Below are 12917 nucleotides of genomic sequence, written 5' to 3'. Positions count from 1 at the left end.
AGGCTGGCACTTGGCTTGCTGCACTACTGGTAGGAGTTCATATTAGCAGTGACAGAATTTTGATGACCTGCTGCTTCTGTCTTGTGAGGGTGATTACAGTGTGCTGGATAATCTCATCTAGGCTCCCTTTCCCACAAAAGGTTGGACCTGATGTTCTTTCAGTGTCTCTTCCAACCTGGGCTATTCTATGGTTCTCCGATTCACTAGAGGCTAGAAAGTCCTACGAGGTGATGAAGTCAATAGCAAGCATGTTCCTGGCTATAAATATCTGGCCTCTTGCTAAGCAGTTCACCTATCTAAGAGATAAGTGGCCATGTTACGGTGTTGCTGCTTCAGAATATTCTTTGGAAGGGTGGATCAATTTTCCAAACCCTTTTGTAATGTAGCATTTCAAACAGCTAAAATGCCAACGTAAACTGTGCTTAAATAACATTAGTCTGAGTAAAAGCCACAAGAGCTAGAGACTAGAATTAAAGCTTAAAATGTCCTTAAGTTACCCTGTTTTATTTTGATACGTTAGAAATCCCCAGACAACTGTCTTTCTTAGCTCAGTTTTGCAACATATATGCTCAGTGGATTCTGAAATGCTTGCATGAACCAAAGTTGATTCAGAGTCAAAGTACAGGAAGCCCAAGAATGATTAGGTCTTCATTTCTTTGTGTGACAGTGAGAAGCTTCCAGAGAAAGTCACAGGTTACTTTTTCTTTTTTTTCCTTTTTTTAAAAAAGTGTGTCTTGTTTATAATAAGTGATAACAGGACTATTTTTTTAGTCCAAATCCTTGGTTTTGGAATTCTGTTTATCCTAACCTTTATTGCATGAACCTGTTTTTTTCTGCTCTGTTGTGTGATTGCTCTTGAACATTTAAAATTCCATCGATGTGTAAATATATATACATATATGGTGAGAAACTCACCTTTTAAACATTATCAAATTAAGAAAGACTTGAAAAAAAAATCTTTTGGGATTTTGTTGGGAGTGTGATTTGCATGCTTCTGCTCTAATAAAGGCTGTTACCTCCAGGGATTTGTGCAGATCACATCTGAAGGAGGTTGCTAAGGTTAATATTGCTGTTTTGTGCTCTGCTGAGATAGCTTTAAATACCACCCAAGGTTCTCTGCAAGCTCTTCTGGAGGTGAAGAAACACTGAATAGACCCCTTCAGCTGCCATAGTCACCATCATCTCTTCAGCTGTGGACTGTGGTCTAAGCACGCAGGCCCCCAGTGAAGCCAGGCAGCAGTTTTGATTACAGGATGATGGATAAACGTGTTTCAGTATATACACCAAAGTCAAGCTGACAGGAGACTGAAATTTCCAGAAGCTAAATAGGTTATGTGGAGAGAGCAGTAGTAAGATTTTTCAGATGACAGAAAATCTTCTTTTTTAAAGCAACTTGTAAAGAGAATACTGAACCTGTATGTCAGCCCTGACTTGAGTATTTGTAGATATTTGTGTACATCTTAGTGTAATTTCTGTACCCATAAACTTGCCCTGCACAAGCTTTGTAGGCTCTTTACAAGATTTCTGCTTTACCCCACCCCACCCCTGTCTTTGATATTCATGTTCCTTAGGGCATTTTGCACAAATGCTTCCCTTCTGTAATAGTACATCACGTGTTCTTGTGAAGTCCAAAATTGCTGACTCAAGCAAAAAAAAAAAAAATTATTTTTCTCCTTTTTTTTAAAAGTGCAATTGCAGTGGAAGATATTTTCCCCCATTTTCTTATTTTTATGAATCTTGTGTTTGAAGCAAACGTACTTCATTTTTTCACGAAATTCAAATCTTCCTGATTTACAGGGTGATATGCTACTACAATGAGTGTATTTAGAAAATGTCATTTAAACAAATGACTTACCTATGTGAGTTCGTATGTGAACCTATAACTCAGGGCACATTTCTTTGGAACATGTATTGGTGGCATAAGATAGCATTAATATCTAGTCCATATAGCCCATACATCTTCATACAGAGCATGAGTGTATGAATGATAAGTGGTCCTAACAAGTACCAACAGGAAACAAATCCACTTGTATAAACAAATGGCTTGATTCCATACAAAGCTTCCAGTACAACAAGTATTATTAACTTCCTTTGAGGCTTTGTGAGTGAGCCTGTTTCTTATTTTATCTTCAAGTTGCAATTTTCTGATTCACTCCTTGACAGTTCTTAATGATAATTTCTGCTTCTTTTTTTGGCTAATGAAAAAAGGAAAAGAGGGAAATGAATGCAGTGCCAGTCAGCCTAACTGTTTCATAATACATTTGAGTTTCTAAGTTTATTTTCTGCAGGTGTAGGTGGAATTGCAAAACCCAATGTAACAGTGCAGTACTCCTTCTACTGCAAAAATTAAATTATTTACAGCAACATTTAGAAAATAAATTTTGTCTCCACTACTACATTGTAATAGTTTCTATCTCTGTAGTTTCCACAGTATTTGTAATTAAACTATGAGAGCAACCATTGTCAGACCAAGTTACAGCAGTATTATGACAGATGGTAGTAGAGTTTAAATTGTTTCAGAAATATATACTACCTATGAGTTGATAGCCAAGGGTTGTATTGCTTATGCAATCAAACCCCTGCATTGTTCCTCACTCACAGAGTTTTCTCTAAAAGTCTAGTTTCGCTTGCGTGAACCGAAGTTGGTTCAAATTCGAAGTCCGGAAAACTCAGGAATGATAAGGTCTTCATTTTTTTCAGTGTGACAGTGAGAAGCTTCCAGAGAAAGGCAGAGGTTGCTTTTTTTTTATTTAAAGTGTATCTTGTTTACAATATGTGATAACGGGAGTAGTAAGCAGTTTCTTGCAAGAATGTTGCTCTGCTGTTGGTTAGTGCAGACACAGTATTACTACAGTGGTGGTTACTACTGTGGTAATCTGCAGGAGATAACTAGAAGGCTTCCTGCGGTTCATCAGGGCATGATGGGAAAATAGCATCCTTGTATTCTGTATGCTTCTGAACCTGCAGACATCCAAGTAATTTTATTCAGGCCTTTTAGGTCAGGTAGATGGGATTTAGGGAAGAAACAAGAAGCATAGGTTCTTCATTTCATTGCATGTAAATGAAGTTAATTTAAAACTGAATTATCTGAGTTTATGCCTACTGAAGAGCATTTGGGAGTAGTGAATGGCAGTGTGGCTTGTATGGATTACTACTTTCAAGTAGAAATGACTAAGGGAAAAAGTTAAGGCAGGAGGGTAATTCTTTCTCTTGGCAAAAATTTGTACCCTTTCCTCTTCCTGGGGTGCTGACATTCCCTTTCCATTACAGCTGAAGAGCAGTGCCAACCTTGCCAGGTAGATCTCTCGTGGCACTATCCCTGAGAAGACAGAACAGTGGACTTTTACCCTGGAATGCTTCCAAATGTTAGAGCAGACAATACTCTATTCAAAATGTGTTTATTGTGGTCAGGAATGGTTTTTGTGTAACAGTAAAATGCGTAAGAATAAATTAGAGTACCAGCAATATGTTGGTAACACTTGTGAAAGAGCAGAAAACTCTACCTACGCCTCCTTCGTGTTATTGTGGTAGAATGTCAGTCTTTCTACTGTTTTGCAGCTGGTGCATTTCCTGTTTGTCTCTTCTTTTGAGAGAAGATAATGAAAGCAAAGAGGATGTGGTGGGAACAGGTCTTAGAGCTGGTATTAATAGGTGGGATTCTTGTTTCTTTGCTTGTTGCTGTTCTGCCATGCAAGTGATCCTGATGGGAGCACTTGGCATGATCATAAGCAAAATGTTTGTTACTGAGAAAGTGTTGCAGCCACTAATAATGACCATTTGGGAAATGAAGTCCTTTACATGACCTTTCTAACTTGTGTCCTAGATTTCGCCGCCAGCTCTCTGAACCTTGCAATTCTTTCCCACCTTTGCCTCCAATGCCAAGGGAAGGACGTCCAATATATCAGCGCCAGATGTCTGAACCAAACATCCCTTTCCCGCCTCAAGGTTTTAAGCAGGAGTACCACGATCCAGTTTATGAACACAACGCTATGGTTGGCAGTGCAGCCAGTCAAAATTTCCCCCCTCCTCTGATGATTAAACAGGAACCTAGGGATTTTGCATATGATTCAGGTAGGTGAGACTCACCTTTAGTTCTGCATAGTAGAGGAATAAATGAGTCCAAGCCAGTGCTATTGATGTTTTGGTTGTATGACTTGAAACTTGCTCTTTTGATGCTTAAGTCTCACAAATTATGTCTGAGCTAGCTTAAAAAGTAGTAAGATTGCTACATAGGACCATGTGACTTGTGCCACCATTGCTTGCTCTTTAATGGATTTCATTTTCTAGAACTCTTATGTCCAGAAAGTGCACAGGTTATAGAAACTGGAGAAGAAAGTCAAGGGTACAAAACTGAGCTTTGTTAAGAGGGAACTTGTTCTGTACTGTCTTGTCTCTGACCTCTGAATTTGTGTGCTTCATTTTACAAGCTCTTTCATTTGTCTGCCAGAAATAGAGGACTCTTTCTCCTCTTGCTTGCTTTACTTTAAATCAGGAAGAACTCCACTGAAGTGGGGTTTATACAGCTATAAAACCAATGAGGGAGAAGAATCGGCCAAATTGGTGTCAGCTTCTCAGTTTGTGCATACTGCTGTGTTTTGTGGAGGTACATAATCTGTGATGCTAGGTTGCTGATGTAGAGAATACACTGTTGCTATTAATAATGTTTATTATGACTGCGCTTATAAGGCAACTGGAACGGAGCCTTATTGCTCTACAGACAATACAAAACAGAGGAAGGTGGTGGCAGAGCCTGCTCTCAATAACTTCTGATCAAAATAGAAAAGATAAGCAATAGAAAAGATAGAAAAATAAATCAAGGGAATAACACTGTAAATGTTTGTCACGATTTAAACATAATATTTATATTATGCTTGGGAAAAGAGAGAGAATTAGGGATGCAAAAAATGAGTTTAGTAATGAGTACCAAGTAACAAGGAGAAGAAAGCTGGGAAGAAGGAAGCTGCAAAACTAGTATGGAGAAATTAAAACACATGGAAGTGGGCTAGGTGGGGTAAACAGTTGATTGGTATGGAGCCAAGACAATGCGATCAAAACATGTTTTTTAGTTTTAGTGTGATTTCTGCAGCTCCTCTTCAGTTTCTGCCTCTGTCCTGCTTCATGTATGCCACACTGTTGAAAAGGAGGGATTTCAGCGTGTCCCAGCCATGTTTCTGGAGGAGGAGAGATTGCTTTCGTACACATGCATGCTGAGTTGTGCAGTGGGAATGGGTGCCCCTGTCTGACTTTTGTCTGACTCCCTCTTGTTTTGGGTGCTGCTGTACACCCAGGGCTCTCCTGACGGTTCAGCCTCCTACAAGATGCTTTTGCAGTTTATTTCCCAAAGGCTACATGGCAGCTGACTTGAAGTCTCCTTTGAAATTTTAGCTCCTGACAAACTATCTTGCAATTTGATACAGTGTAGAACGGTTTTTTATTGTCTTTTCTGTACCTAATTTAACATTATTTAGTGGAGTATTTTGTATTAGCATTAATGTAAAGTGCTTGTTGTAGAGTTGATCTTGATTTTAGAACAGGGGAATTTGGAAAGTAGAGATGCTTTTTGCTTTCTTATTCTTGACAAGCAAAGAACCAGTCCTTAGGTAAATTTGAGTTAGGCTTATACAGGGAAGGTACCAGGGCTAAAACACTTCTCCAAGTCTAAATGTAAGATAGGACGAAAAGGAGTTCACATTACAAGGATCAGATCTAGAACTCAACCCATTCATTGATGAAGGATCTGAGATATGTGACTTTGGCAGTTGTGTATCTCTAATCTTACAGAGCAGTATGGGAGAGACTGCCTAGTTAATGTGGCAGTGGATAATAAATGGGGGACTGGAGTTTCAGGCACTGCCAGTCCCTTGCAACCTTCACAAGCATTGTTACTCGTTCTGCTAAATTAAAGGCAAAAAAAAGGCCCTTAAATGTGCTTCATATTTGGCTTGGAAGTAGGATCTTATTATTGCATACTATTACTTTAAATCTGGGTTGGCTGCTAGCATTCATCTTTCTTTGGAATATTCTTTATGGAAAAAAACCAGTAAATTTAATTCTGAAAGGAAGATGTACAAACTTTTATCCAGTCCTGTCATGCCTGGTTTTTTGTGCCATCAAGAACAACATTCCACTTTATAGTAATGATGTTCAAGCAAAATTGTTGTTTCTTCTGCAGATGAATGATTAGTTTTTAAAAACGTAATAGCTGTGTAACAAGTGGTCATGAAAAATTAATCTGTTGGTATCAGGAAGTACTTTTATTGGCCTCAGAATCACTGCATTTAAATTGACACATCTGTACGCTCCATAAATTGCAGTCAACAACTGTGGTCTGTTGATATTTTGTCTTGTTGCCATCTGTTCTCTAGGAACCATCATTTTCCATCCTTGCTAAGAGTACATTAAATAACCCCTTAGGAAACATAATGTATTTGACACTGAATCATTGATTTCATTTTTCACCTATGGATGTTCAGGGAAGGAGGAATGCCTTGGTGAAAAGTCTTTTTTTGCATGGTATTTTATTGCAGCTCAGATTAAAATATAGAAACATATTTAAAAAGTTCATTGTAATGCACCAAGATCTTCCTTCTGGGATGTTTTTGAAAGAGCCTCATAAAAGTTTGTTGTTTTTGTGCACTATTCTCTTATACTTTGAGGGAAGCTGGAGAATGAAAACTCTATTAAAACATGACATTAATTATGACATGGGAAATGGCAGATCAATTAGTTGTAATTGTAATTGCAGGTATGTAATTTCTACTGCAGAATGTTTGAGATAATGGATAAAGAAAAATGTCAACAGAGTCGAGTCTCTTCCTTATCCATCCACACTTCTAGAAGTCACAGTGCATCATATATGTTCAATCAGACATTTTCTGCCACAGTTGGTGGGGTTTTTTTCATGGCTGACAGTTGGATATATTTAGTACTTGGTAGTATATCTAGCAACTTTCTGCACAAAGATGCAGCCAAGGACATATTTGAGATTTTGCGTCATTAATGAATATACTCCAAAAAGCTTCCCAAGATCTTTGTTTACAAGGCCTAATAGTGGGCATTCCTGTGCAGCTAGCACTTCTAGAATTCGGTAATGTATTCAGGTACCTAAATAAAAAGGCCAAATTTGATATACTTAGTCTATACTGGGGTTTATTTTTAAGCAGGATCTTCACAGGCTTGATCCTTCCTACATAATGTAGTGTGTTTGCAAATATACTAAGATATGACTTCAGCTATGTGTGTATCAATTAATACTAAAGTTTTAAAATGACAAATTATTAAATTTACGTCTCATATTTTGTTTTGCCAACTTAAAATAGTTACTTTGGTTGGGAAATGTTTGTGAACGTGTCTTTGGAAACTGAAATTTGTCATACAATGGTGCTAGAGATAAGTAGAGGAGGAATTATGGCTTGCATATGCTTCTTACTGATAGCCAGGAATTTCTCTGTTGAAATCTAGATAGATTCAGTATTTCCTGAGCAAGTTAGAGGCATTAGCAGAGCTGTTCTCACAGTTTCATTTCACGGTAGCCTCACGATTAATAAGCTTGAATGGACCTTAAAAAATCTGGATTCTCTCCCTATCACAAAATTTTCATCCAAGGTACTAGTCACATCACTTAAAGAACAAACTCTACAGACAAAATTATTAGCCTCCATGTCTAGCTTTCTGAATAGCTCATCCCTGTATTCTTTAAGCCTCACAAGCAATAAATACCTTGTGTTGGCATGTGAGAATGGATGGGACACTGCCCCTCTGTTAAGAGAGACAAGCGTAGGCAGAGAGACACATCAGATATATATTCCTGTTTATTTTGGGTACCCAGTTAGACCTGGATAATTTTTAAAGAACATTATGTACTACATGTGTTCAAAGCATAGCTGCTAGGGACTTTCTTTGTATTTCTAGGTGAAGAAGTATGGGAACATCAGATTAGGATCTCAGCGTAGGCACAATAAAAATAAGAAGTGCATCATACCAAAAATCCGGCAGAAATAATGTGGCTACTTTGGAAAACCTCGATGGGGGTTGAATGGGCTTTGTTGGGGCCTAAAATTGACCATTCAGCTGTATTATCTTTTGGTTTCTTGAGAACTTCTGCTTCATTAAGTACACAACTTCCAGCCCCTGTAACAAATGAAGCAGGGCCTCCACCTGCAAAGCTGTTTACAGCATGGCTCTCCCTTCCCCAAACAGTTTTGACCTGTGCTCTCAAGGCAACAGTGCCAAAGCAAAAGGCTGTATCAGAATTCATTTGCAGCAAAGGAGTTGTATCAGGTTTGTGCAGGAAGTTTTTAATTGTGACACTTATTAACCTCCTAAGTTTGCTCTTATATGGAATGTTGTTAGCATTCTAATGATCGGGAACAGAATAAAATGCGCAAGTCCTTTCAAATACATGATGTGGTGTTTCTTGAAAGCAAGTCAATGCATATTTATGTGGGAAAAGGTCCCTATAGCACATTCTTTTCTAGGCATCAGCTGAAATATTCTTAAATTTGGGAGTTTGCAGAATAGCATAAGGGAAAGCGTTGAATTGAAATTTCAAGAATTATTTCTTTAGAGTATGTATTTTTGCAGATTACCTTTCTTTTTCCCATTTTTTTAAACAACAATTGGATATTCTATTGTACTTTTGAAGACAAAGTTTGGACATTTGGAGGTGTTAATATGAAGAGAAAAAGGAAATTTCAGCCGTCAGTCAGAGTCAGTGCAGGTTTGCTTTTTCCAGGATATTGTCTAGTGCGTTGACCAATGCAGCATTTAAAGTGATACAACTCATGGTGCTTCTACTACTATCTTTGATTACACTGGTTAATTTTTGTACAGTGCTCTGAAAACAAAAAGAGCTGTGTGAGTGCTAAGTATTATTACTATAATTTTTCCCCTGGGAGTTTATTTCACAGACAAATACACTTCACAGTGAAGAAATGTTTCTTGATCATAAGCCTAAATTTTCTCTTTGATCAGTTCCACTCCCTTGCTTATAGCTACACCTCTTCGTAAACAATTTCTTGATATTAACCTACCACCTCTAAATCTCTGTAAATGGTTTGCATGGATGCTCTGTCAGTGTGGCTGGTTGAGATCTTGGATCTTGTTTATAAATCCTCCAGCTGCATAATCTTTTCCTCTAATTTTCTCTGGGTTTCCTTTCCTTTTCTTTTTGTTGTTGTTGTTGTGTCAGGCTGCAAAAATTTGCAGTATTTTTGAACACAGTTTTATAAAATGCTCTGTGAAACAGAACTTACTCCATGCTTTTCCTGGATATGGTGCTTCAGTATACACATCACAAAACTGCGTCTCCTTATGGCCTTAAAAAAATTCTTTTACGCAGAGGTATAATTGTTCTGAATGAAAATCCGGATGGCATAAAGGCAAGAGGGGAGAAGGGATGGGATTTTGCTCTTCAGTTTAAGAAGTCTCCCCTCCTCATTTTTAGATTTGCAGTTTTCCCTGTGGTTTAAAATATTTCATCCTTGTGTTTTAGGGGCTTGTGTTTGCTGTGCTGCTTCAGTGAATGAGTATGGATTTTGTTCAGTAGTTAAGCTGCACTGCACTTTGTACTTGCTCTAAAAATACGTAAACAAATCTGCTGTTGGATGGTATGATTGTAGACAGTGAGAGCATCTGAGGGGGGAACTTGGAAAACCTGGACTTCAGAACTTTGCTATGAAAGGCAGAATTTTAACTTTTTACTTGCTTCCAATCTAGCTGATTTTCTCTATTCAGTAATTCTATCCGAAATAAATCTGTAGTTAGAATAGAATTCATTTTGTAATGTTATCTTCATGGACAAAGGAAAACCTGAATACCAAGTTAATGGGAGTATATAGGCAGGAGACTGTACATGTATTTTTGCTTTCAAAGCAGACAATATGATCTGAAAAACTGTCCTGCAGTCCCTGTTTTTCAAAGAAATGGATAAATATCCTGTAAATCTACAGTTACAGTAAGTGGCACTGGCTAATGATTTGATTTGAGGATTGAGAGCGCAGTCTGGATTTACTCTTTATGCATTAACGCAGGTCAAATGGACACAGGCTGCATTTTAAATCAGTAATGGAAGGCTGAAGCCTGCCTTAAACCAATCACATCAGCCTTCCCCAAGACCGATTGATCCCGAGAGACTGAGCACTGTGAGCATAGCTTTTATATGAATGGACTCTGTGCAGCCTGAAGTTTCATTCATAAAATGGATGCTGAAGGGAAAAAAAAAAAAAGCCAACCCACACACGCCAAACCCTGGAATGTCCATTTATGTGAAGCTGAAGGGTGTAGTGTTCCCTCAGCTGCTGCCTTTGCCAGTTGCCTTAAAGTAATGATTAATGCTGCTTGGCCCTGCCTGCCTGCAACCTGACACCATTTATGGCCTTGGTGTGTTTCTAATGTATAGTGAATGAGAAGGCTACATTCTCAAATCAGAAACATAAACAGGAACTGGTTGGTCTGAATTCCATTCAAATATGTCACTTCAGCCGTGCAGTGTTTGTCCAACTTCGATTTTACAGGCAGGGGATGGGGTGGGGGAGAAAAAGCAACACAGACATTTTTGCAGTAAGATTACCAACAAAAGGAGCAAGGGAGAAAGAAAATACTGCTGTCTTTTGTTGAATTCAAAAGGGAGTGATGTTTAAGATATATTTTACAGTTACTGGGGTTAATAAAAGCAAATACATGATTTTAAAGTATGCTCAAAAGATCAGCTCCATGTGGAATTTCAATTCAGAGCTGAATGTATGAGCCTTTGTTTTCCTGTTCTGCTGTATAAAAAGTTACACATCGCCTAGACAGGCTGTTGACATCTGGTCTCACAAAATGCATTAGATGTTGTCATAGATCTAAAAACCAAAGTTGTGGAAAGGAAGCTGTTTGCTTAAGATTTTTTTTCTGTATGTTTGTAATAATTCCACTTAGACATGAGCTGGTAGGGTGAAATCTAATTCTCTGGTAGGTTTTTGTCAAGTGAGGTGTAAGAAATTAAACTTAACAAATTTTAGTTAGCTATTTTCTCAAAGGAAGTATTTGTGTATATCTAAGAGTGCAGATACTTGTAGTTTTTTTTTTTCCCTGATTGCTGGTGCAAAGGCTGGTGACAGAGAAAATGATGAATAAAACCTTACATCCTGAATGTTTTTAAATTGCATCATGATTTGGGAAAAGATTCCTTAGTTTTTAGATTGATTTTTAGAGTAGATATTGTCTGTTTTCACCCCTGTAACTTCAGTGCATCTACGTTTTTCATGCTGAACCTGCTACTGAAAAAATAATGCTGACTTTTGTATTACCAGGACTTTACCAATTCGTAGGGCTTGTTGTCATTACATAGCTTCTGAGGGGATAGTGCTTTTAAAGGTGGTTGAGCTAAAACTTGATCCACCAGCATTTGAGTGGTGGAAGACACTTAAGCAATACCTGTATAAGGACATTGTTATTAGTTCAAGTATTTCTACCGGAACGCCTCATTTTGGGGAGACTTATGAGTTTTAATCTAAATGTATTCTGCAGGTGTAAAAAATTCTAGGTTTCATGATCCAAAACAATCATTTGGTACTTCTCCCTGCAAAACACAGATCATGCATTTATCTTAGTGATACCACTTGTTGCACTCTAGTTTGAAGAATTCCCTTTCTTGCCTAAAAGGATCCTGTTTTCTGGTGATTTCTTCATCCTTGAGCTGGTCAGAGCTTCTCAGTGGGAAACAGCTGCTTTCCACCAGAAGGCTAAATGTGTTTCAGTGGTGGATGAAGCACTCCTTTGTAAACAGTTTGTCAGTGCTCTTAAAATCCATGAACAGAAAAGTTACTTGCAGTGTGATTGTGATGTTTTAAGTTTGATGCCAAAAGTATGATGCGTTCTAGCTTGAACATTTTATTTTTAAAAGGCTACTTTTTCTCTGCACTTGGTAAAAATCCGTCCCACTGCATCAAACAGCCGAGAAGTGCAAGTAAGCACTTTGTGAAGCTCTATAAGGCACCAAAGGGATGACTGGTGTGTTCACAGAGTGTGTAGCACAGGGTCAGGTTGATGTGTGTGAGTGACACCTGGGAGCCAGGTTTGTCCCAGCTGCCTGAGGGGCTTGTGTGTGCCCTTATGTACCCAACAGCACAAAGGTAAAGAATCTGTACGTGTTGCATTTCTTGTCTGTGAGAACACAAGGGGCACATGTAAGTCTATCTGTATAGATATACGAACTCTGAATTGATGAAATAGGAGCCAAAACTCACATAATTACTTTTCAGACCAAAAGAAGAATTAAGGAGGACAGGGTGTAAGTTAAATTATGGGACTGCCATTGGAGTCACTTGAGAGTTTTGGGAAACAGCTCCTTTGAGAAGTTTCTTTTGGGAACCACTTTTAATATTATTTACTTGGTAATAAAGTGTAAATAGGAAAAGTAGGCAGGAAAACAGTAAGAAGGTTCCAGTTTTAGTGTTATCACTTTGTTTTAAGCTTGTAGGGAAGTAGGCATGTTTGATGAACTTGAGTGACTTTTTAACAAGCTCCCTGAATAAGGCAGCTGCTCGTCAGTACACTGTAGTGTTCACCTGAGCTGCCACACGAAGAGTGACACCAGGCAGGTGGTTAACTTCTTACTCACCCTGTTTCAGATGGCACACGCCTTGTAAGCCTCTGTCTGCACATCTCTCCCTCTGCCCATGTACGTATGTAATGCAACACCTCTGTATCACACTGTGCTTTGTCATGTGCACATGGGTAGTGCCCTGAGCCTCCTGATCTTCAGGTAATGTTGATAAAGTAAACTAAAAAGTAATCAGAATTAGAGTGTTACATAACAACCTGTCCTTCAGTTAGGAAGGCTGTGTAGGGTCAGAAACAGGAACGGCTGAAGAATAAATCCTGGTTCAGGTTTTAGTTTCTGCTTTGCTCTGCTTCATTCAGAAGAAGACAGT

The 12917-nt window shown here is 38.4% G+C and overlaps 1 protein-coding gene across 7 annotated transcripts in view; it reads left to right on the top strand.

The window, feature by feature from the left end:
* Positions 1–12917, top strand: part of ETV1 (ETS variant 1) — a 69992-nt gene that overhangs the window by 35424 nt on the left and 21651 nt on the right. For all 7 annotated transcript variants that reach the window (XM_027684668.1, XM_027684665.1, XM_027684667.1 and 4 more), the window contains one exon: positions 3824–4071. In XM_027684668.1, coding sequence (XP_027540469.1) covers positions 3824–4071 — 248 coding nt within the window. The remainder of the gene's footprint in view (positions 1–3823; positions 4072–12917) is intronic.

This window comes from Neopelma chrysocephalum, unplaced genomic scaffold, assembly GCF_003984885.1.
Source record: "Neopelma chrysocephalum unplaced genomic scaffold, ASM398488v2 Primary Assembly neopelma1_67, whole genome shotgun sequence".
NCBI lineage: Eukaryota > Metazoa > Chordata > Aves > Passeriformes > Pipridae > Neopelma > Neopelma chrysocephalum.
Note: the sequence above shows the minus strand (reverse complement) of the source record. Positions and strands in the feature narration are given on the sequence as shown.